Here is a 25,679-nt window from a genome sequence, read left to right on the forward strand (position 1 = left end):
TTAGTCAGACTGGATTAGAGACCACCCTCACCACCTCATTTTAACTTAATTACCACAAATACAGTCACATTCTGGGGTACCAGGGATTAGGGCTTCAACATATGAATTTGGGTGGGGGAGACACAATTCAGCTCATAACAGGCAGCAAGTGTATTGTATATTTGGTAAATGTTGTATTTTCCTGATGTTTCAACATCCCCCAAAACAGGCTGTGATCACCCCACTGGGTGATCAGGTGCACCAGTGTGATAAAGCCGGTTCCTGCAACAGGTTCCCTTCTTGCCATCTGCTGACTGTGACCTCTTGACATTCAAATACACCAACAAAATTCCCTTTGCCTCTTGCTTGTGTACTCCACCCTGACCAGTAAAAGCACTTTCACCTGGGTCCTCACTCTCTTGGTTCCCGATCTGCTTGGTTGAGCCCACTCCCTCAGCACTCTTCCCTGGGGCCCCCTGAATGCCAGACCTCCCTCTTCTAGGACCTGTGAATAAATCCTCTAATTTCACATGCTTCCCTGAGTGTAATTTCTACAGCCTTGGTGGAATAATCCTAAAGACTCCCTAAGGGGTCTCACTCCCCAGTTCACAACACAGCAAGATTCTGAACTTTCCACTCATTGATGAGATGAGAAGGGAATTTGGACCCTTGGGAAAGATGAGTGTGTTTTTCATGTGGGAGGAAAGTAAATAATTTGTGACCAGAGGCAGACTGTGATAGTTCTTGATATTATTCCCCTTGAGAAGAAGTAAAGCTTATTGCCCCTCCCTTTAAGCAGCAGGTGGACTTAGTGACTTGCTCCTAACAAATTAAATATGGTAGAAGTGACAGCATATTTCTTCCAAGACTAGATCATAAAAGTCACTGGAGTTTCCTTACTTAGACTGCTCACTCCAGGGAAAGTTGGTTCTGAACTCTCAAGCAGGTCATGTAGAGGCCCTGTGGCAAGGAACTTTCCTGCCAAAAGCCACATGAGCGAATCATATTGGAAGGAGATCTTCCAGCCTCATTTAACCTTTTGGATGACTGCAGCCCCAGCTGACATCTCTACTATAACCTCATGGGAGACTCTGAGAAGGAATCATTCAGCTAAGCTGCTTCCAGGTTCCTGACCCCAGAAACTATGTGAGATAATAAATGTTTATTATTTGAAACTGCTAAGTTTTGGGTAAAACCATGCCCCCTGTAGTGTTCTCATTGTTTAACCCACCTCTTACCCATGGGCTATTTTTCTCTTGAGTTCTTCACTGTGAATAATTATGTCAACAAATTCATAAGTGATAATCTCTTTCCTGATCATTCCTCCCTACCTACTAACTAACAAATATTGAGACGGGGGGAATAAAGTTTGAAGAGGCTTAGTTCTTGAGAGGTATTTGCTTGCGCACAAGTGTACTGTAGGAGAGGCTGGGAAGGTTTGGGAACCAAAAGGTGCCAAAAGACTCCTAGGTAGAAAGAACTCTAAAACCAATTTGTTCTTTCTCTCTTCCTCTCCTTCTTCAAGTTGTCTTGTCTCAACAACTGCCAGACATGATAAACAGGAGACAATTTATTCCACATTACCCGAAACTGTAGGCAAAGTAGAGACAAAGAAGAGGAGTGCAAAACAGGCCTAAAACAGGCCTAAAATCCTCCCTTTCTAATTATTTGCATTGAAAAGGACCAAATAACTTAAGGGTTGTGGGGAAGAATGAGGAGGGTGATTCAGATGAATGGATAGAACTTGGTGCCTGGAGTTCAGAAAAGGTCACAGAGACCCCTTCTTTTGCTCAGGATCCAGGACTTCTTCCTGGGTGACAAAGATGCTTGAGACCATTCATTCAGAGAAACTGATCTGGTACTGCTGTTCTAGGACACGGTGCCAGAGGGATGGCTCAGAATCAGACTCCAGGGATTTTTATTGTCGAAGTAGCAGAGGACCGCTGGGAAAAGATAAGGGCATGGGGGAGGTGAAAGTCAGAGTGTGGAAAGAAAGTGGCAAGCAGTGTGAGGCCAAAAAGAAGTCCCTAAAAACCTCCCACCCTCTCTCCACACCTCTGTTCTGACCCACCCACGTCCCTTCCTTCCCAGGCCCCCTCCTTCCCAGGTCCCTCCAGACCACTCACCACAGGTGACATATAGGAGAAACACCACCCAACCAATGAAATAGCTCCACCCAATGGGGATCGATAAATTCCTCTTCAACTCGAAAATCCAGACGTTAACAGGAAACAACATGAGGGTGGAGAAAATGAAGACAACTAGGAGACAGGAAGCAGAGATGTCTTGCCCACCCATAGGGACTTTTCCTCATCTGCTGAGCTATAGCCACAAACCATAATTCCCATCACTGCACATGCAGTGCACAGCCCCAGAGGTTCATGGGAATTAACCCCTCACCTCTACCTCTCTAGTGACCAGGAAATGACGGAAATCAGTTTTCAGTCAACAAATACCAGTTCTACCAGTTCTGTTCTGCCACCACCCACAAAACTGTTACCTCACTCCCAAAGAAAGAAAGAGGGAGAAGCGTGTAGGAAGACGTGGGTTGGGATAAACTAAGGACCTTTTCCAGAGCTAGGGGGCACCTTCACAGAAGCTCATGAAAGTCCCAATCCAGCCAAAGTAAGGCACTCTCTGAAGACCAGGTATGTACAGCAGGTGCAACCAAATGGTGAAGATGAATCCCAGCACCAGGGCCAGCCTGAAGGTTATCTTGGCCATCCCAAAGACTGGGCGATTAGTCCACAGCTTAAAACCATCTGGGGAAAAGGAGAAAATGGGATAAACTAAGGACTGACAATAGACAAAATGAATCAAATGAGCAAATATGAGAAAATGTTCAAGCCCATTAATAAATAACCAAAGAAATGCACGTTTGAGACAACAATAAAATACCACTTTCATTTATTAAACAGGCAGTGGTTTTTGATGGAGATTATTTGATAATTCTAACCATATAAAAACAAATTCCTTGCCCTGGCTGGTGTGGCTCAGTGGACTGAGCACTGGTCTGTGAACCAAGAGGTCTTTGGTTTGATTCCTAGTCAGGGCACATGCCTGGGTTGTGGGCTGGGTCCCCAGTGGGGGATGTGCAAGAGGAAACCACACATTGATGTTTCTCTCCCTTTCTTTCTCTTTCCCTTCCCATCTCTCTAAAAATAAAGAAATCAATAAAATCTTTAAAAAACAACAAATTCCTCAATAGAAAAAATAGGCAGAGAAATTGAACTGCAATTCTCAAAAGAAGTAAGCTGAATGTCCAATAAATACATGAAGCTCAACACAAAGAACTGCAAATACACAGTGACTTTTCAAATCTATTAAACTAGCAAAGATCAAAACAAAAGTAATTATATCTAATGTAGGGAAGGATTTAGAAAAAAAGAGGTGCTTTCACACCCCGTTAGTGGGCAGCATTTTCTGGTGAGTGATATAGCACAAAAACAAAAAACCGTAAACGCTTCTTTTTGGAATTTACGTTAAGGAAGTAATCAAGATCTGCACCAAAATATGTAGAGATCTTCTCTGAAGAGATATGAACATGTCCAACAAGAGATTTGTTAAATAAATTATAGTATACCCACACATTGGATTATTATGTTAATTAAAAATGATGACGTGACAGAAGATTGTCTCCAAATAGTGTCTCTAGGAATAAAGGAGGAACTGCCTGAAAGTCAGAGGTTGGGGACTCACTTCACTATGTGGATCGTATGTTTGAATTTTGACTCTGTTTATATACTACCTGATCAAATAAATTTTAAACATAGGTGACATTCTAGAAAAATTATTCAGTGATATGAGCAAATGTTCACAACTGAAAAGTGGAATTTGCAACATAGGGCATGTAGAATGATTCCAATTTTTAAAAATACGTATATTTATTAAAATAAAAATAAACAATAATTGAATTGTATGCCTGAAACCTATATAATTTTATTAACCAATGGCACCCCAATAAATTCAATAAAAAGGTAAAAAATAAAATGAAAGTTATGTATCTATTTATGTGTATTTATTTTATGTATATATATGCATGAAAGACTGAAATTATATCCATTATGTTGTCAATTGTGATTATATCTGTGTGGGGAAATTTTAGGTGATTTTTATTTTTCTTAAACTTTCTGCATTTCCCACAATAACTGCATAATGTTTTTTTTAAGATTTCATTTATTTATTTTTAGAGAGAGGGGAAGGGAGGGAGAAAGAGGGAGAGAAACATAGATGTGAAAAAGCAACATTGATATATTGCCTCATGTATGCGCCCGACCAGGGACCGAACCTGCAACCTAGGCATGTCCCCTGACTGGGAATAGAACTGGTAACATTCATGGGACAATGCCTAACAGAGCCACACTGATCAGGGCTGTGTGATTTTTTTTTAATTAAAAAATTATATATTTCAGCCCTGGCTGGTGTAGCTCAGTGGATTGAGCGCAGGCCTGTGAACCACAGGATTGCGGTTCAATTCCCAGGCAGGGCACATGCCTGAATTGCAGGCCAGTTCCCGGCAGGGGACACACAAGAGGCAACCATACATTGATATTTCTCTCCCTCTCTCCTTCCCTTCCCCCTAAAGATAAATAAATAAAATCTTTTTAAAAATTATATATTTCATTTAAATATATATAAAGTTAATAGTAATTGCTGGCAAAAGTGCAAGGAAATGAGCCTTCTTATACATTATTAGTGGAAGCATAAATTGCTATCAGACTTTTTAAAAGCAACATAGGAAATGTTATTAAGGGCCTTAAAATATTTATACTATTTTTATAGTAGGCAGTTAGACAAGAGCAGAGCAAGGAAGATGGGCCAGGTCAGAAGGTCACCAAGGCAGAAAGCCCTGGATGCCTAGCAACAGGCAAAACTGGGAAAACAGGGACCTCATCTGCAGGGTAACCTTTCCTCCCCTAGCATTCACTGGTCATGTGGTTTGGACCCTCCCCTAACCTTTCCTCCCCTGGCATGTTACTAGTTATGTGGATTAGATACCCCCCTTAGAGGGGGAAGAACAAGGAGGCTGGAAAGTAGCCCTTAAACCCCCAGCACAGCGAGGTTCTGACCCACATCAAGTACATCTATATCTCAGTTGTTTTTCAGCTCCAGGCCCAGAAATGCAGCAAAACCAGACAAGCAAGGTGGCTGACAACCAACACTAGGACCAGCTGCACTGACTAATGACTTCCTGCTCTGGCACCAACCAATCAGTAGAGACCACAGCCCTGAAAGGACCACCCCTGGAAAGTTGATGAATATTCTATTGGGATTCTCCCTGAGACTTCCAGATAAAGACCATCAAGCCTAGGATGAAGCAGGGCTCTCTCTATGGAGCCCACCCGTGCCTTTCCCCATGCCCTTCCCCCATGTTTTTTTCCTTGCCTCTCTTTCTCCTAAGCACCAAAGGCCCTTTTTCTGCCTCTGTAACTTGTTTCCTGAGGCCATTTCTTCTATGGCTCACTTCTACCTCTGTGACTTTCTGAACAAACTTTCTCTTATACTTTGAGTCTTGACTCTGAATTCTTTCCTAGCCAGAACTCAAGTACCAAGGTCCAGTCTGACTCCAGTCTGGCCTAACACCTGGGACCTTTTCACCTCCAACGATTTGATCCAGTAAACCCACTTTAGGAAATCTATACCAAAGAATTAGTATTAAACACAGAGAAAACTTTATGATTAATAAATTCTGTTGCTTTCATCTTCCTCAAATATGAAGTTAGAAATAAATTTGCCAGGAATAGAAAAATAAAAGAGTCAAGTAAGAGATGATAAATTTATTAAGTTGAATACTATAGTCACTTAAGGAAAAGTTTACTATATATTGTAAAGATAAATTTTAAAATAATATAGATTAAATAATAAAATAATTTAAAATATATAAAATTGTTTATGAAGAATGAATACAACTATGTAAGTCATTTAAAATTTGTTCAATTTTTTTTAAGTCTGGAAAAAACTGAGTGCTCAACACACTGCTAATGGCTGTCTTTGAACAGCACTACAAAGCAGGTTAGGTGCTCACATGAATTTTGGAGAAAGACACACCTGAGTTATATAATTGTAAACATGCCATTATTAGGTTAATCCAGATGAATTGCTCTTTTTTATAGATGAAACACAGTCAAATGTTGGCCATTTCATGTGGTCCAACCTAACATCTTTACGACCCTGAGCAAGGCACTTAATGTGAGCCTCAATGTTCTCATCTGTAAAATTAGGATAAATGCCCCAGGAGAGTTGATTGAGGATTTAAATGAGCAAACAGAATAAGTGTGCGATAAATGATAGCTTTTCCTGAAATATATTGTAATAAGAGTGTATTTCCCTGACTGTTGTGGCTCAGTGGATTGAGCACTGGCCTGTGAACTGAAGGACTGTTGGTTCAATTCCCTGTTAGGGCACATGCCTGGGTTTCGGGCCAGGTCCCCAGTTGGGGGAGTGGGAGAGGCAATTGATTGATGTTTCTCTCGTACATCAATGTTTCTCTCCCTCTCTTTCTCCTTCCCTTCCCCTCTCACTGAAAATAAATTTAAAAAAATGTTTTTAATGCATTACTTTCATAATGGAAGAAAATAATAGCTATGTAAAATTTTTTTAAATGTAAATACAGTGAAGAAATGGAAATGGGTAGGGGGTGAGGGTCAAAGTCTCTGGTTTCCACAAGTTTTGAGAAATGAGGCCTAAACCTGGAAAGCAAGAGGCCAGCAGGATGTGACATTAACAAGATGGACAATGAAGCAGCTGCAAGAAGCCAGGAAGGAAAGGGCACGAAGACCACATGTGGAAACCCATAGATGGCCCCGAAAAGCAAAGCCTAAAAAGCCAAAAGGAAGAACAATGGCTGTGACCAGGGCCTGAGGGAGAGCACTCTGGGAACTCCTCCCAAAGCTCTGCTATGCAAGCCTAGAGAAAGGAAATGCTACCTTGATGGGGCTTGTCTCCCAGGATAACTTTTATGTGATTAATGAGTGATTCACTTGCACTAAGAGGCCAGGCCCCTCACCACATTTTTATAAGTAGACTTGACTGCAAGCCTTATCAAAGCAGTAACGCTTTCCATTGGCCAGGCTGAGAGAGCAAAAATGAGCCTTGGCACCAGTCTTGGTGCCAGTGGAGTCATCTTACCAGCCAAAACAGTGAGGATGACCAGAAGGAGGGGACAAGAACACCAGGGTATAAATGGAGGGGTGAAGACAGGCTGGAGGCCAGGGGTAGAGGATCTCACCTTTCCTGCTCTCTGAGATGGGACATTTCTTGGATCTGCAGATCTGAAGGAGTCCCATGGACATGATAACAGCCGATGTGTAGATTCTATGAGTAACATTTGTGGGCCAGCGCTGGTAGAAGCGGCTTGAAGAGAGGTACAGCCATTTTGTGGACAAGGCCATGATCAGCAGCAGGATGAAGGCAATCAGGCTGAGCCCTGAGGCCAGCTTCGGCCCCCTCCACTGGGAAGTCTGTTTAATTTTCATCTGAGGGCCAAAGGAGAGTCCCAGTTGTGCATCACAGACGACTGCCTGTTTCTGTTGGGGGCAAAGACAAAGTTCTGCACTCCCTCTTCTTGTCCCAGGTTCATTACTGTCCCATCTACCTTTCCAACCTCACCTCCCTTTCCAGGCTTCTAGTGCTTTCTCCTCCTGACCCAGGGAACTCACCCCTAATGTCCCCTGTCCCCATCTTGAGCATCCTCTTTATTCCTTTTCATCCCCCACCCCATCTCCCCTTCCCTTCCTAGGCCTACTTGTCCCTCATCTTCTAAACATGTTCATCAGGCAGAGCAGTTGCCACCCCAGGGCCTGAGATCTGGAAAAGAACCACCCTTTCAGCAGGACAGGGCCCCTAACTGCCATAGAATATTCGGGGAGCCGGGCAGGCAAGTGGGGGAGGGGCCCACAGCTTCAGCTCCAACTCCTTCTCAACTACCTGCTCCTCAGGTCCCAACTCAGAACTGTGGTTCTTATGCCTCCCTTCACTGAAGAGCAATGGTGTCTGAGAGTCTCCTTTTCTCTTTCTATTTCATCTGCCCTAACACTAACACCAAATACTCACTGATAGAGCAGGAGAAGGGAGAAGAAGTCTATCCCCAGGAAAATACTTGCACATGTTTGCAGAGGTGTAACTAGCCTTCTCACTACTTCCACAACCCCTTCACCTCTCTCTCACCACCACTCACTTCCAGTCAACAGTTGCCATTCCCCTCCCTCTTCTTTCTTTTTAGGTGTTTTGGCTCAGCCTCAGAAGGGGGTGGACATAGGATAAGGACAGGGTATGTAGATATTATGCAGCCTGAGATTTTCCTAATCTCCCTTTTAAATTACAGGAAAAGAAATCTGAGTCGCCTGTGGCAGGCCAATCATAGTAGCTTCAAGACCTAGGTTAGCCCCTGGAATTCTCATGAGGTGCAAGCCTTTCAGATGTGGGATATAAATTTGAATCCCACCGGATTGGTTTACTTTGTGGAGACAATGATACATGTGATTAAAGACACAGGCTTTAGGGTTCAAAAGGCAGAGGTGTGAATAATGAGCTTTCCTCTTAATAACCTTGTGAACCTGGATGAGTCATATAAGCTTCTTTGTGGCTCAGTTCACTCATCTGTAACACAGGGACAGCAATAGTTGTCTCAGACTTAGTTTGAATGTTGAATGAGATCATGAATAAAAACCACTCACTGGTTCACATTAAATTCCCAGAAAGTGGTGGTTGTTACTGTTAAATTGTCATTTTAATTGTTTTGTGCTCTCTCACTAGCAAATGGAGATGGAACAAAAACATAGAGGTGTTTTGGCAGACATCCTTGAATATTAGTGGCTACAAATGATAAAACAGAACCTAAATTAATTTAAGTAAAAAGGGAGTCAGTCATGAATCCTGAAGTCATATGCAGAGCTGAACCTCAGGAATGGTAGGAGTCAAAAATTCACACTCTAACAGTTCAAGATCATGGTGCTGTCATGGTCAGCATGGTTGGGTGAGGCCCCACTTCTAAGTCACAGACTTTTTACTGTATGTCGTCACATGGGGTTAGGGAGCTCTGCAGGATCTGTTTTATTCGGGCACTAATCCCATTCAGGAGGCTGATCACCCTGACCTAATCACCTCCCAAACACTCACATCCTGATACTATCAACTTGGGTGGGTATTTTCCATCACTGGATTTGGGGGGGACACAAATATTCAGACCCTACCACTCTGAATCTGGTCTTACTTCTCCTTGAACATCTTGCTCTTCCTCTGCAGACCAACCTTCTCACCTGTGGTCCACATAGTGAGACACTGTCTACCTTTGGCCATCAGAGAGGAGACTTCTCAGTCTCAAGTCCAAACACTCTTCAGCCCTGCCAGGGACAAGTGCCATCCCTAAGACACTCAGCCATGGTCAGGAGCACCTGAATGTGGAAGCTGACCCACAAACTAATGACACGTAGGGAGTCTGCAAACAAACTTTCTGGCTGCATCAGCCACAGGTTGGGGTAACTCTGAGGCATGTTGAGAGGCATGGAAGAGGGGGTGCTGAGCCTCCTGGAAATGTCATTCATGCAGAGCTAGTTGTCATTAGGATTGTGTCTCCTTCCTTGGATCTGTTTTAGTTTTTCCTGGAGTTTCTAATCATAATAAATAGTTCTAACAGCAACACAAAACAATGTGGAAGAACCTTGGAAATACAATGTTTTCTGAAAAACAGAATTCCAAGAAAAATACACCATAAACATGATGCCATTTGTATAGAGCTCATAAACAAGTTACAAGTAAACAAAACAGTGTATGCATACATACTATTATGATTGCATGTTTTTTTAAAAAAGCAGTGAAATGATAAACACAAAAAAGTAATACTGTCTGTTTCTCTGGGGAAGCAGGGGAAAGGGTGAAGGAGGATTCCATGGCACACACACATCATTGGCAGTAGGGTATTGGTTCTTGATTTGGGTGAAAGGTTCATTACATTAAAATCATTTATAACTAACATATATTTCATATAATCCTGTGAATGTATAAAAAACTGTTTTTGAAAGGGTAATTAAAAGAGCTCAAGAAAGGAAATGTAATCTTAGTGGTTACTAGCCCTGCGTTGAAGGATATTTATAAGTCACAATACCTAAGCTAAACACTGTTAATTGAGTTTCATCTTTTAGAATCAACAGATAGACAAAGCACGGAAGACTTCATGATAGCTACAAAAGTAAACAGAGCTGTTATCAGCCTTGATGCTGCCCAAGTAAAAGCCGAGAGGAGGTAAACTAGAAGGTGGAAAGAGGAGAATAGAGCTGAAGGGAAGGGAAGGGTGCCCAACAACAGGATCTCTATATAAGGTTGTGCAAAATGCACTCTACACAATAGCACACAGTGGAGGGGTGAGTGAGAACTGAACTACAGTCCTCATTTTGCCCGACAAGCCATGCCTCTCTAAGAGAGCTCCCCTGGCCTTGAGGAAGAGGTACTTTGTTCTATATTTCATAAAGGTGCTGCTCCCCACCAAGCCATTTACTGCTCCATCTATTCAGAAGGACTGTCTTTTAACCTCAAGGTGAAAGGCATGAAGGTGCCTTATGGGCTAGCGGTAGTACTCACCAACTTTCTTGTAAGGCTGTGTATCAGTAAGAATTCTTCAGTTGCAAGCAGACTCAAACTCGGTTAGGCAAAAAGGAATGTATTGGGGAACACTGAGTAAACACAGACTCAAAGAGGACACTGAACATCTAGGCCTAGAGCTAAACGAGAACAAGAGAAACATGGGAAGGTGGATCTTCTGACTGACAACCCACTGGAACCACATGGACTTGGGGAAGAATAGCTTCCCAAAAGAAAGGAAGCCAAGCATTCTAAAATTAGTGGTAACTTGCTCACATAGGTACAGAGAGCAGCCAGAATGGAATGCAAAGCTAGGAGGTTTCTGAGAAGGAAACTGCCCACCATTCCATCAGTGAAGACAGGTGCCGGGTACCTGGACATCCCTTCTGGGACATAGGCTCTCAGTGATGGTGGGCAAGGCTGATCTGTAGAACACAAACTTGGGCTACACAGCCTTGTTGGTCATTCCTTGACTGTCCACGGGGACTTGCATTGCTGCCTGCATGACACTCAGAAACAGTCCCACTCCAGGACAACTCACCCCGGCACATGTGTCAGTGTGAATCTCCTTTGTGGCAAGCCCCCAGGCCCTGGCATTGCTAGGATATTTTAATAGTCAGAGACCACAAACTCCAAGGTTCCCTCTCTTTTGCGTCTGTGAAAGTGTGCATTCTTCTTTCAGGTGGGCCTGTTGGTGGTGGTGTGTTTCTCAAACTCGAATGCGTGTGCTGCTGACTTGAGTATCTCCTTACAATGAAGATGCCTCCCTGGTAACAAGCCCCCAGCTCATGCCCCTGCTGCTGGTCTGAAGATGACACACTGAGAAGGGAGGCTGTAGGACACCAGGTGGCTGGCCCCTCTCCCCCAGAATGTCTCAGCCTGTAGGGCTTGGACACATAGAAAAATGGTAGACAGACCTGTTGATCAGTGTATATCCTGCTTGCCTGGCTCTGCCTCTATGGGAAGCTTCATTGCTTTTTATACACTAACTGAACAGAATTGAGAAGAAAAACAAACTGCTGCCAAAAGACAGAGCAAGAAATGACCTCAAAATTAAGAATTTCTGCCACATACTGGGAAAAAAATGTTTTTAAATCACATATCTGATAAAGGAATTATCCAGAATATATAAAGAACTCTCGACTTCCGCCAAGATGGAGGCATAGGTGGAGATGCCATGCTTCTTCACACAACCAAGTTTAGAGACAACTAAATAATAGCAATAGGAAATACAGCCAAAACATAGAAAACTGAACTTTTTGGAAGTCTGATAACAACAAATTCTTCAGCCTGACTGGTAAGAGAAGTGAAACCAGCAGCTGGCAGAGTGGGGTAGCACAGGAAAACTCGGTCAGATGGACTCAGGTGCCCAGAATCCAGGCGCAGGGTTGGACCTGGTGGGCAACTCAGTAAGCAATCATGGGGAAACAGCAAGGGAGCAGGGCTGTGCATTGACTGTGGTAGCACATTCATGTGTGGATAGACAAGTGAGGGAGTGGGCTATTGGACAAGAGCCAGCAGCCCCAGCAGCAAGCTGTGGTGGAGGGCGCCGCCATTTCCCTGCTCTGACCCCGCCTCCACATAGCGTCATAATCCAGCGACCTAAGTGCCCCTGCCCCAGTGAACCACCTAAGGCTCTGCTCTTCACCCAGCTGTGATAAACAGCAGAGGGGGCCGCCATTTCCCCGCCCTGACCCCGCCTCCACATACAGCATCACAACCTACCGACCTGGGAGTCCAAGGCTCCGCTCTTCACACTTAAAGGGCACGAACAGACCAAAAATGGCTCAAGAAGATCTCAAAGCCCCAGAGCCTATAAATCTAAGCGATGAAGAAATAGCAAAACTCTCAGACACACAGTTTAAAACACTGGTGATCAGGACCCTCACAGAACTGGTTGATTATAGCCACAAATTAGACAAACATATGAAGGCAAAACTAATTGAAATGAATGGAATTGCACAGAAAACCAATAGTGATGAAAAGGAAACTGGGACTCAAATCAATGGAGTGGACCAGAAGAAAGCAAATAATGGCCAAACAGAAAAGAGTGAAGAAGCAAGAATTCAAAAAAATGAGGAGAGTCTTAGGAACCTTCAGGACATCTTTAAACGCTCCAACATCTGAATTATAGGGGTACCAGAAGGGGGAAAGAAACAGCCACCAGTGGAAACCTTATTTAAACAAATAATAAAGGAGAATTTCCCCAATCTGGCAAAGGAAATACACTTCCAGGAAATCCAGGAAGCTCAGAGAGTCCCAAAGAACTTGGACCCAAGAAGGAACACACCAAGGCACATCATCATTACATTAACCAAGATTAAAATGAAGGAGAGAATCCTAGAAGCAGCAAGAGCTAAGGGGACAGTCACCTACAAAGGAGTTCCCATCAGACTGTCAGCGGATTTCTCAAAAGAGACCTTACAGGCAAGAAGGGGCTGGAAAGAGGTATTCCAAGTCATGAAATCCAAAGACCTACAACCAAGATTGCTCTATCCAGCAAAGCTTTCATTTAGAATGGAAGGACAGATAAAGTGCTTCCCAGATAAGATCAAATTCAAGGAGTTCCTCATCACCAAGCCTTTATTATATGAAATGTTAAAGGGACTATCTAAGAAAAAGAAGATAAAAAAGATGAACAGTGAAAGGACAGACAACTCACAGTTATTAACAACCACACCTAAAACAAAAGCAAACTAAGAGGACAGCTAGATCAGGAGTGGAAACATAGAAATGAAGATCTCAAGGAGGGTTAGCAACAGGGGAGTGGGAGGAGGCGAAGGGGGGAGAAGGTACAGAAAATAAGTAGCATAGACAGTAGATAGAAAATAGATGGGGGGCAAGAATAGTATGGGAAATATAGAATCTAAAGAACTTGAGACACATGGTCATAAACTAAAGGGGGTAATGGTGGGGATGGGGGGTAGGGTGGAGGGGAATGAAGGGGGGAATAGAACAACTGTGACAGCATAATCAATTAAAAAATAATTAAAAAATAAAAAATAAATATAAAAAAAAGAAGGCAGCACAGGCCATTGGATGTAATGAAAAAAAAAAAAGAACTCTCAAAACACAATAATAAGAAAATAAACAAGGACTTCCGCCAAGATGGAGGCGTAGGTGGAAATACCTTGTGTCCGCGCACAACCAAATCTAAAAACAACAAAGTTTTAACAACAATAAACGCAACCAAACCACACAGAAAATCGACAGTACGGAGTCCGAAAACAACGAAATGCTCAGCTAAACCGGTAAGAGGGGCGAAGCCACCAGCGGAGTGGGTTGGCCAAAAAGATCCCCGTCCGAGTGGTGCGCAAGCAGTCGAAGGTGCGGATCCCAGGTGCAGGCTAGCTACGGGCAGACACAGGGAACAGGCGTGGCTGTCTGTCTGTGGTCAGTCGAGCATTTGCGTGCAGATAAACCAGTGATGAGGTGAGCATTGAGACCGCACGATGCAGGGCGGCAGGCTCACACATTTCTGCTCAGATAAACAGGCCGGGGCGAGTGGTTGGACAGACTGGGCAAGCGCAGAGGACCGTCATTGCTCCCTCTCTAACCCCGCCCCCACATAGACTGTCACAAACCAGTGACCTAGGTGGCCCCGCCCTTGTGAACATATAAGGCTCCCCTCCTCATACGTAACAGACAAAAAATGGCTCAAGAACAAATCAGAGCCCCAGAGCCAATAAATCTAAGTGATGAAGAAATAGCCAAACTCTCAGATGCACAGTTCAAAACACTGGTGATCAGGATCCTCACAGAACTGGTTCATTTTAGTCACAAATTAGAGGAACATATGAAGGCTAAACTAATTGAAATGAAGGGAAATGCACAGGAAAGCAATAGTAATGGAAAGGAAACTGGGACTCAAATCAAGGGAGCAGACCAGAAGGAAGGAAAAAACGACCAAACAGAAAAATATGAAGAAACAAGAATTCAAAACAATGAGGAGAGACTTAGGAACCTTCAGGACATCTTTAAACATTCCAACATTCAAATTATAGGGGTACCAGAAGGGGAAGAGGAACAGCCACAAGTGGAAACCTTATTTGAACAAATAATAAAAGAGAACTTCCCCATTCTGGCAAAGGAGACTTCCAGGAAATTCAGGAAGCTCAGAGAGTCCCAAAGAACTTGGACCCAAGAAGGAACACATCAAGGCACATCAGAATTACACTAGCCAAGATGAAAATGAAGGAGAGAATCCTAGAAGCAGCAAGAGATAAGGGGACAGTCACCTACAAAGGAGTTCCCATCAGACTGTCAGCTGATTTCTCAAAAGATACCTTCCAGGCCAGAAGGGGCTGGAAAGAGGTATTCCAAGTCATGAAATCCAAAGACCTACAACCAAGATTGCTCTATCCAGCAAAGCTTTCATTTAGAATGGAAGGACAGATAAAGTGCTTCTCAGATAAGACCAAATTCAAGGAGTTCATCATCACCAAGCCCTTATTATATGAAATGTTAAAGAGACTTACCTAAGAAAAAGAAGATAAAAAATATGAACATTGAAAGGACAGCAAACTCACAGTTATCAACAACCACACCTAAAACAAAAGCAAATTAAGAGGACAGCTAGATAAGGAGTGAACCATAGAAATGAAGATCACGTGGAGGATTAGCAACAGGGGAGTGGGAGAAGGAGAAGTGGGGAGAAGGTACAGAAAATAAATAGCATAGTCAGTAGATAGAAAATAGATGGGGGGAGGGTAAGAATAGTAGGGGAAATACAGAATCTAAAGAACTTGAGACATGTGTTCATGAACTAAAGGGGGGGAATGGTGGGGGAGAGGTGTGCAGGGTGGAGGGGAACGGAGGGGGGGAATAGAATAAATGTAATGGCATAATCAATTAAAAAATGTTTAAAAAAAAAGAAAATAAACCACCCAGTTTTTAGAAGGCTAAAAGATTTGAACGAACACTTCACCAAAGCGGATATTCAAGTGGCCAGTAATCACATGAAAAGATACTCAGCATCACTGTTATAAGGGAAATGCAAATTAAAACTGTCAAGATGGGCGGGGTAGGATAAAACAGCAGCTGGACTACAATCCAAATGGCGCACAATCAAAATGGTACCCAGACTACAATCTGGAAAAGATGGTTGATGTCAAACCAGAGAGCCGCAAGGGCAGGCTTTGCCAAAAGGGATATCCCCTGATATCCCGTAGCAACCTGAGTCCAAGGAAAAGACCACCAATGAGGTATTGCCGCTTTGTTCAGAGGGGACCAATCCCTAGCTCCCACGGGGAGCCAACGAAAATAAAATCCCGCCATTTTCCCTATTTATGCCGTGACTTTCCCGACCCCACTCTGCAGACCAGGGAAATTCGCCTGGGCACACAAGCCCCAATAAAGCTCTATACTGCCTAACTTTGTGGCTGATTGGCAGCATTTCTTCCTTGGCGGGGTCTGAGAAAACCTTTCATTTGGTGACAAAACCTGGGAGGAGTTGTTGTCTGCTGAAGACCACTCCTCTCCCTACTTCCCCAGGAGGCCTCGCGGCCACCCCACCAGTCCAGACTAAGAACCAGGGTAAGTGCCACTTCCCTTACATTTCTAATCCCCAAACGCTGATTCCGGGCTAAGAGAGACTGCTCTCCACCAAATCGCAGCACTGCATCGGGGTAACCCCTCCGGGAGGGACTGCCTTCCCCCTCTGAGAGGTTCTGGGCACCAGAGGAGACGTTCCTGAACCCAGACCCCCATTTTTACTAGACCGGATCAGCAGATTGGGTTGAGGGATGCCGATTCCCATTTGCTGATCCTCGTGGGACCAGAAATGGGAGGACAGGATTCCAAGCCAGATCCTAAGTCACCTCTAGGGTGCCTTCTGAAAAATATGAAAGTAATTGACCCTGGCCTCAAGCAAAAACGGCTGATTTTTCCATCCACTACGGCCTGGCCATTATATCAGCTCCATAATCGTGAAACCTGGCCTCCTGAAGGCACTTTCAATTTCGTTACCCTTACTGACCTAGATAATTTTTGCAGACAGACTGGCAAATGGTCTGAGGTCCCCTACATTCAGGACTTTTGGGCCTTGCGCTCCCGCCCAGATCTGTGCACCCAATGTTCCACAGCCCAAGTTCTCCTTGCCCGAGGGAACCCTGAACCCGTCCGGCCTCCTAAGCCTACTGCCCCAGAACCTCCCTCCTCCTTTTCTGATTCCCCTGAAGATCTTGCTTCCCCTCCGTCTCCCCCTCCTTATCAGATCCCACTAACGGCTACTCCAGCCCCAGCCCTCCCCTCTCAACCGGATTCTCCCCCTCCCTCTGAAGACCTTTCTTCCCCGGTTACATACTCACTCCCACCTGAATCTAGAGCCCCTAGACTCCCGTATTTGCCCCCTCCGGGAAGTGGTGGAAGCAGAAGGTGTCGTTCGGTCCATGTCCCTTTTTCACTAACTGATCTCTGTTCAATTGAAAAACGCCTAGGCTCATTCTCCACTAACCCTACCAACTTTATCAGGGAATTCCAGTACCTAGTCCAGGCTTATGACCTCACATGGCATGACCTGCACATCATTTTAACTTCCACCACGACCCCGGATGAACGCAACTGCGTCCGGACTATAGCTAGGGCTCATGCAGATCAAACCCACACCACCAATCCCCTCATGCCAGTAGGGGCTGAAGCCATGCCAGACGTGGAACCAGGCTGGGGCTACCAGGTAAGACAGGCGGGTCGGAGGCGCCGCAACCAAATGGTTGAGTGCCTGATAGCAGATATGCACCAATCTGCCCAGAAAGCAGTCAATTATGATAAGCTCAGAGAGGTCACACAAGGCCCTGGAGAAAACCTGGTGCTGGTTCTCAACAGACTAACCAAGGCAATGATGCTCCATACCTGCCTAGACCTGGCTTTCTAACGCTGGGGCCACTGTCTTAGCTACTCATTTTATCTCCCAGTCAGCCCCAGATATTAGAAGAAAACTGAAAAAGGCCAAGGATGGCCCCCCAAACCCCCAGTCGAGATCTGGTAAATATGGCATTTCGACTTCTGCCAAGATGGAGGCGTAGGTGGACACACTGTACATTCTTGCACAACCAAGTTTAAAAACAACAAAGTTTTAGCAACAAAAACTCAGCCAAACCACAGAAAATTGACTTGTATGGAAGTCTGACAACAACGAACCCTTCAACCAAACCGGTAAGAGGGCCAGAGCCAGTAGCAGAGGGGGATCAGGCAAGAAAGATCCACTGGTATGACCTGGGCATGCAACCCAGGCACACCGGCAGCCGTGGGTGGATCCCAGGTGTGGGGTAGCCGGGGGACCCACTGAGGGCTGACAACAGTCACACTGTCACACATTCATGCGCAGATAAACCCGTGATGGAGCGAGCAGTGAGACAAACTGCACAGGCCCCAGTGGCAGAAAGTGGCAGAGGGGACCGCTATTGTCCCTCTCTGACCCCGCCCCCACATATAGCGTCACAATCCAGTGATCTGGGTGGCCCCACCCTGGTGAACACCTAAAGCTCCACTCCTCATACGGGACAGGTGCAAACAGACCAAAACATGGGTCAAGAAGAACTCAAAGCCCCAGAGCCAATAACTCTAAGTAACCAAGAAATAGCCAACCTATCTGATGCATAGTTCAAAACACTGGTGATCAGGATGCTCACAGAACTGGTTCATTTTAGTCACAAATTAGAGGAACATATGAAGGCTAAACTAATTGAAATGAAGGGAAATGCACAGGAAAGCAATAGTAATGGAAAGGAAACTGGGACTCAAATCAAGGGAGTGGACTAGAAGGAAGAAAAAAATGACCAAACAGAAAAGGATGAAGAAACAAGAATTCAAAACAATGAGGAGAGGCTTAGGAACCTTCATGACATCTTTAAACGTTCCAAAATCCGAATTACAGGGGTACCAGCAGGGGAAGAGGAAGAGCAACAAGTGGAAAACTTATTTGAACTAATAATAAAGGAGAATTTCCCCAATCTGGCAAAGGAAATACACTTCCAGGAAATCCAGGAAGCTCAGAGAGTCCCAAAGAACTTGGACCCAAGAAGGAACACATCAAGGCACATCAGAATTACACTAGCCAAGATGAAAATGAAGGAGAGAATCCTAGAAGCAGCAAGAGATAAAGGGACAGTCACCTACAAAGGAGTTCCCATCAGACTGTCAGCTGATTTCTCAAAAGAGACCTTACAGGCCAAAGGGGCTGGAAAGAAGTATTCCAAGTCATGAAATCAAAGACCTACAACCAAGATTGCTCTATCCAGCCAAGCTTTCATTTAGAATGGAAGGACAGATAAAGTGCTTCTCAGATAGGATCAAATTCAAGGAGTTCCTCATCACCAATCCCTTATTATATGAAATGTTAAAGGGACTTTTCTAAGAAAAAGAAGATAAAAAAGATGAACAGTGAAAGGACAGCAAACTCACAGTTTTTAACAACCACACCTAAAACAAAAGCAAACTAAGAGGACAGCTAAGAGATCAGAAGCAGAACCATAGAAATGAAGATCATATGGAGGGTTAGCAACAGGGGAGTGGGAGGAGGAAAAGGGGGGAGAAGGTGTAAAAAATAAGTAGCATAGACGGTAGGTAGAAAATAGATAGGGGGATGGCAGGAATAGTATGGGAAATATAGAATCTAAAGAACTTGAGACATGTGGTCATAAACTAAAGGGGGGAATGGTGGGGGAGGGGTGCGCAAGGTGGAGGGGAATGAAGGGGGAATAGAACAACTGTAATGGCATAATGAATCAAATATATTTTAAAAGAAAATAAATAAATAAATAAATAAATAAATAAATATGACATTTAAGGTTTTCAATAACTGGGAAGCAGAGGCTGAGGCTGCCCACCAGGCTCGCCTACAGCAAAAGGTAGCCCTGCAAACCCAGGCCGTGCTAGCGGTCCTGCCGGCAAACACCGGCACAGGGCCGAAGCCTAAGTCTGGGCCAAAGAATACCCCACCGGGGGCCTGTTTCAAGTGTGGCAAAGAAGGGCACTGGGCCTGCCAGTGTCCTCAACCTCGGCCACCAATGAAGCCTTGCCCCAATTGCCAACAGCTTGGCCACTGGAGGGATGCCTGTCCCCTTAGGGGCTCATCCCCGGCACCTCCATGCAGAGGACCAGCTGATCAAGGTGCAGGCTCTTCCCTGGCCGCGCCGGAACTTCTCAGACTCCTAGGCAATTCAAGCAGCCCTGACTGGAAGACCCCCATTACCCTCGAGGAGCCCACGGTAACGCTGCAGGTAGCGGGTAAGTCCATCTCTTTCCTAGTGGACACAGGAGCTACCTACTCTGTTTTACCATCTTTTTCGGGACTTCTTACTCCTTCCCAGATCTTGGTCATGGGGGTTGATGGGACCCCGTCTCGCCCATGGGGAACCCCCCCCTACTTAGCTGCAGTCTGGACAGCTTTCCCTTTTCCCATTCATTCCTTGTCATACCCTCCTGCCCTATTCTGCTTCTAGGACGGGGTGTTTTCCAATTATTAAGCGCCACTCTTCAGATGGCGCGAAACCTGACCCCTTCCTCCTCCCTTATCCTCCTGCTGTTGGAAAACCCAACTCCTCCAGCTCCATCCATTTCCCCTTCCCTAGTCAACCAACAAGTATGGGACACTTCTATCCCAACCGTGGCTTCTCATCACCCCCTGGTCATCATCTGCTTGAAATGGCCAATGTTTTCCCATCCTGACCTCAATTTCCTATCTCCCACGCAAACTTAGAAGTATTACAGCCTATCATCACCCACCTCCTAGACCAGAAACTTCTTGTCCCTGTTAATTCTCTGTGCAATATTCCCATTCTCCCGGTCCAAAAAACTGTCCAGAGCCTACCACCTGGTCCAGGACCTTAGACTCATCGAGGAAGCAGTCATCCCTCTGCACCCGGTAGTCCCTAACCCCTATACTATTCTCTCTCATTTCTCTGAATACAACCCACTTCTCAGTCCTGGACCTCAAAGATGCCTTCTTCAGAATCCCACTACACCCAGAGTCCGAGTTTCTTTTTGCCTTCACATAGACAGACCCTGACACTGCTCTGTCACAACAGCTCACATGGACAGTCTTGCCACAAGGGTTTAGAGATAGCCCCCATTTATTTGGTCAGGCTTTAGCTCGGGACTTAGCTTCCTGTGACCTAGGCTCCAGCAAAGTCCTCCAATATGTAGATGACCTCCTTCTCTGCAGCCCCACTTTACAAGATTCCAGACAACATACTGCAGATCTCCTTAGGTTCCTTGTCCAAAAAGGATACTGAGTCTCTCCTGACAAGGCTCAATTGTCAAGCCAGCAAGTCACCTACTTAGGTCTCTCTCTCTCACGCCTACCTTGAGCAGCCTAACAGCGGACTGCACTCAACTCCTCTGTAATCTCCAACCACCTATGACAGGAAATCAAATTCTATCTTTCTTGGGGCTAGTTGGATTTTTCAGCCTTGGCAAGTAGGGCTATTTTGGTCCCCAACTTTGCCCTACTCGCCAAGCCGCTGTATGAAGCGGCCGAAGACACTCCTACTGGCTCCCTCACAACCCCCAAGTTAGTGCAAAAAGCCTTCACCATCCTTCAGGACATGTTGTTACAGACCCCTCCCTGAGTCTTCCCAATCCCTCCCATCCTTTCCTTCAGTTCACAGACAACAGGCAGGGAATTGCAGTTGGAGTCTTGGCTCAGCCGGGAGGCCCAACATACCTCCCAGTAGCCTAGTTATCGAAACAGCTTGATCCTACCCTACGTGGATGGCAGCTGTGCCTCCAGGCGTTAGGGAGTGCGGCAGAACTCAGGAAGGAAGCCCTCAAACTCACTCTGTCCAACTTGTATTTTCCTCTCATCGCCTTACAGACCTTCTATCCCGCCAAGCTCTCTCTTTTTTGAGCCCTTCCCGTCTACAGGAATTCCACCTCCTGTCCGTCGAGGGCACAGTCCTGTCTCTCCAGCTCTCACCGCGCCTCAACCCAGCTACCCTCTTGCCAACCCCCACTACAGACGTAGAGCCTGCCCACTCTTGCCCAGAAGCACTAGACTTCCTTAGTCAACCTGTAGACCGTATATCTGACAAGCCTCTCCCAGAGGCAGATCTCACTCTGTTTGTAGATGGAAGTTCAGTGCTCGGAGCTGATGGCTGAAGATGAGCAGCCTATGTGGTAGTAACTTTGACTGAAACCCTGGAAGCCAATAAGCTCCCTGAAGGTACCACCTCTCAGAAAGCTGAACTCATAGCCCTCACCCAGGAACTTACCCTAACCTGCGGTAAGAAGGTTACTATCTACACAGACTCCAAATATGCTTTCTTTTTTTTTAAGAATTTTCTTTTTTTTAAAATTTTATTTATTTATCTTTAGAAGAGAAGAGAAGGAGAGAAATATCAATGTATGGTTGCTTCTGGTGCGTCTCCTGCTGGGAACTGACCTGCAACCCAGGCATGTGCCCTGACGGGGAATCAAACCGCAATCTTTTGGTTCCCAGGCCCGTGTTCAATCCACTGAGCTACACCAGCTAGGGCTTAAATATGCTTTCTTGATTGTTCATAGCCACTTGGCTTTGTGGAAGGAAAGGGGCTCCCTCACTACTAAAGGTTCACCCATTGTTAATGTCTCCCTCATTGCCAAACTCCTCCAGGCCACAGACCTGCCCACTGCCATAGCGGTGGTCCACTGTAAGGGTCACCAGGCCTCACAGGACCCCGTTTCCCACGGCAGTGCTTGGGCGGATGCTGCATCTTGAGAACTCACCGCACACGCCCTGCCACACCCCATCCTCTTTCTGACCACTATATTCACCCCGCCTATACCCCTGAGAGTACTCCACCCTCCTCCAGCAGGGCAGGCACCCAGGAAATGAGGGATGGGTCTTCCTCAACGGACAAATAGCCCTACCCCAAGAACAGACCACTGCACTTCTCTCTGAAATTCACCAATCTTTACACATTGGTCAGAAAGCTCTGATGAGGTTTCTAAACCCCTTGTTTATTCATACCACTCTTTTCCAAGACATCCGCCCAGGGAGGAATGAAGACTCAGGTCCTGGGCCATCAACTACGTGGACACCTCCTGGGACAGGATTGGTAGGTCGACTTTACACACATGCCTCCCCATAAGAAATTCCGCTACCTTTTAACTTTTGTTGACACGTTTTCAGGTTGGATTGAGGCCTATCCCATGACAAGAGAAACAGCGGATACAGTAGTCAACTTCCTCCTCAACCACATTATCCCACGATTTGGGCTGCCCTCCTCTATCCAGTCAGACAATGGTCCAGGCTCATCTCCCAAATTGTCCAGCAGGTCTCCACCTCCCTTGGCATCACCTGTAAGCTGCACATTCCTTATCATCCGCAGTCTTCTGAAAAAGTAGAACGGGCTAACAGCATCCTGAAAACCCACCTAACCAAACTTACCATAGAAACCAGAAATTCCTGGCCCTCTCTGCTCCCTCTGGCCCTCACTTGAATACAGGCAGCCCCACGGGAACCAACAGGACTTAGCCCTTTTGAACTATTGTACTGCCACCCTTTCCTTATTAACTATATCCTGCCAGTATATACTCCCCCTCTGGCCTCCTGTCTGCCTTATCTCTCTCTCCTCCAGCATCTTCTCCATGAACACGCTGACAGAGTTCTTCCTCTGGTGGGGGGGGGGGTGTCCGGAGACAGGCCCGGCCACTCTCCTACAGCCTGGAGACCAGGTATTACTCAAAGAGCTCCGACCTGGACTGCTCCAGCCCAAGTGGACGGGGCCCCATACTATTGTTCTAACCACCCCCACATCAGTGAAACTAGTGGGTCACCCAGTGTGGGTCCACCTCTCCCGCCTTAAGCAGCCCCTGCCTCAAGAAAGTGGTCAGCACAGCTCATAGGAGTACCCAAGTCTGCTTTACTTGAACACCAGGTTCTCCCAATGAAGTCCCTACAAATTCTTCTTGCTTATCCATCCCTGTCAAAAACCCCTCCTAAACTACAAAGCAAGTACATTTGGAGGTTCTTCGTATGTGAAATATATGACAAAGACGGACAGGTAATTTTTCACCCTGTCACTTCTGCGGACTGCCCTCCCTCCAGTTGCTCTACATCCATCCTTCTCTCTGCTCCCAAAAGTAGCTTTAGAGGGCTAGATGGCTGGACTACCTGGTACAGATGGCACACTCTCTGCTTTCTCTATGATCAGACGGATGCTAAGTGCAAACTCTGGCCAGACATATATGGAGGCTGCCCCTACTACTATTGCAAATACCATGAATGGAGTACTCTCTAGCAGTGGCGCTTTACCATTTATGACCCATGGGACTCCAAATGGGAGCAGAGAGTGAAGGGAAAACTATACCGAAGCCTCTCATATTCTCATCTCCAGAGTTCCATTGAAATATACCGAACTCTTATTCTAGGACCATGGAATAAAACCTTTTTGACTAATACCATATTAACACATGAACAATCCTTGCAAACACTGATCCGACAAGGAAAACAGGAGAGTGCCCCTTTCTCTTGGCTAAGCCTCATATGCCAAGGAATTCAACTCTTCAATATCACTAACAGGAAAGGTCACTGACTGTTTCCTATGTGCTTTTCTTGACCACTCCCTTGTTGTGGCAGTTCCCATACCCACTCCTCTCAAGGTCACGAACTCCCCAACACCTTTTTTCCTAAAAGATGTACTTCTCTTTCAAAACATAATGAACAGTCCCAAAGTATGTTACACTACTGCAGGCACTTCCTCATGCAGCCAAACTGTGCAGATATTGGAAACCACCACCAGCCCCCAGGTACGTTTTTCTGGTGCAATGGAATGCTGCTATGGACCATGAACTCCTCCTCAGCCTTCCCCTGCTTCCCAACCATGCTGACCCCACATCTTATGCATTATGAAGAAGGAGAGCTCAGGGACGAATTAACCAGACATAAAGAAAAACGAGCCATCTTCCTGCCCATACTAGTAGGTCTAACCTTCACCACAACCCTGGCAGCAGCTGGGAGATAGGCAGCGCTGGGCTAACACACAATCTCCAAGCCACTCGCCAGTTACGGGCTGAGTTGGAGCAGGCCCTTGACGCCTCTGCCACCTCTCTAGCATCTTTGCAGAGACAGATAACCTCAGTAGCCCAGGTTGCCCTCCAGAACCACAGAGCTCTAGACCTACTAACAGCAGAAAAGGGGGGAACATGTCTCTTCCTGCAGGAACAGTGCTGCCTCTATGTGAATGAGAGCGGCATAGTAGAAGAGAATGTTAATACCTTATAAAACCTCAGGGAGAAATCATGCCAAGATGCCGCCACTCTCGAAACAATAACCCCGTGGTGACATTCCCTACTCTTTACCACCCTGGCCCCAGTCCTAGGGCCAGTCATAATAATCTGCATACTATTAACACTTGGCCCCTGTTTCCTGAGATTCTTCCAGGAAAGAATTCTCAAAGCTTCCTGGGTTACCTTTAACCAGATGTTGCTTCAGACCCAAACCTACTTGCCCCTCCCTGACAAACTAGAAATGGCCAGCCTCCAGCCCCTCCCCTCTACATCTCCCTGACAGCAGGAAGTAGCTGGATGGAATGCAACACCCCTTATCCTGTCAAAGAGGTTGGAATGTCAGGATGGGCAGTGTAGGATAAAACCAAGGCCGGACCACAATCCGGAAAAGAGGCTGACGTTAAACCAGAGAGCCGAAAGGGCGGGCTTTGCCTAAAGGGATATCCACGTAGCAACCTGAGTCCCAGGAAGAGACCACCAATAATGTATTGCCCCTTTGTTCAGAGGGGACCAATCCCCAGCTCCCATGGGGAGCCAAGGAAAATAAAATCCCGCCACTTTCCCTATTCACGCAGCAACTTTCCCGACCCCACTCTGCAGACCAGGGAACTTCACCCAGGCGCACAAACCCCGATAAAGCTCTATACTTCCTAACTTTGTGGCTGATTGGCAGCATTTCTTCCTTGGCAGGGTCTGAGAAAACCTTTCAAAAACCACAGTGAAATACCACTATACACCTATTAGAATAGCAAGAAAGGCAAATAAAATTAATTTCCTGGGTTTTTATGTTGCTCATTGTATTTGTTAGCCTTTAAAAATAAGTGATTTATTATTTTTTGAGGTTTTAACCTTTTTTTTTTAAGAGAGAGAGGGGACAGGAAAGAGAAGAGAGGGAAAGAAACATCAATGTGTGGTCA

The 25,679-nt window shown here is 45.6% G+C and overlaps 1 protein-coding gene across 1 annotated transcript; it reads right to left on the reverse strand.

Moving 5' to 3' along the window:
* Window positions 1–1,551: 1,551 nt before the first annotated feature.
* ODF4 (outer dense fiber of sperm tails 4) lies at window positions 1,552–24,358 on the reverse strand. The gene is given in 5 exon segments (XM_037164999.2): window positions 1,552–1,800; window positions 1,803–1,922; window positions 2,106–2,240; window positions 7,208–7,454; window positions 24,287–24,358. Coding segments are annotated over 5 exon segments (627 nt in total). The 3' UTR covers window positions 1,552–1,747.
* Window positions 24,359–25,679: the final 1,321 nt, after the last annotated feature.

Source organism: Artibeus jamaicensis, unplaced genomic scaffold (assembly GCF_021234435.1).
Source record: "Artibeus jamaicensis isolate MK-2021 breed Jamaican fruit bat unplaced genomic scaffold, CSHL_Jam_final contig_781, whole genome shotgun sequence".
Taxonomy (NCBI): domain Eukaryota; kingdom Metazoa; phylum Chordata; class Mammalia; order Chiroptera; family Phyllostomidae; genus Artibeus; species Artibeus jamaicensis.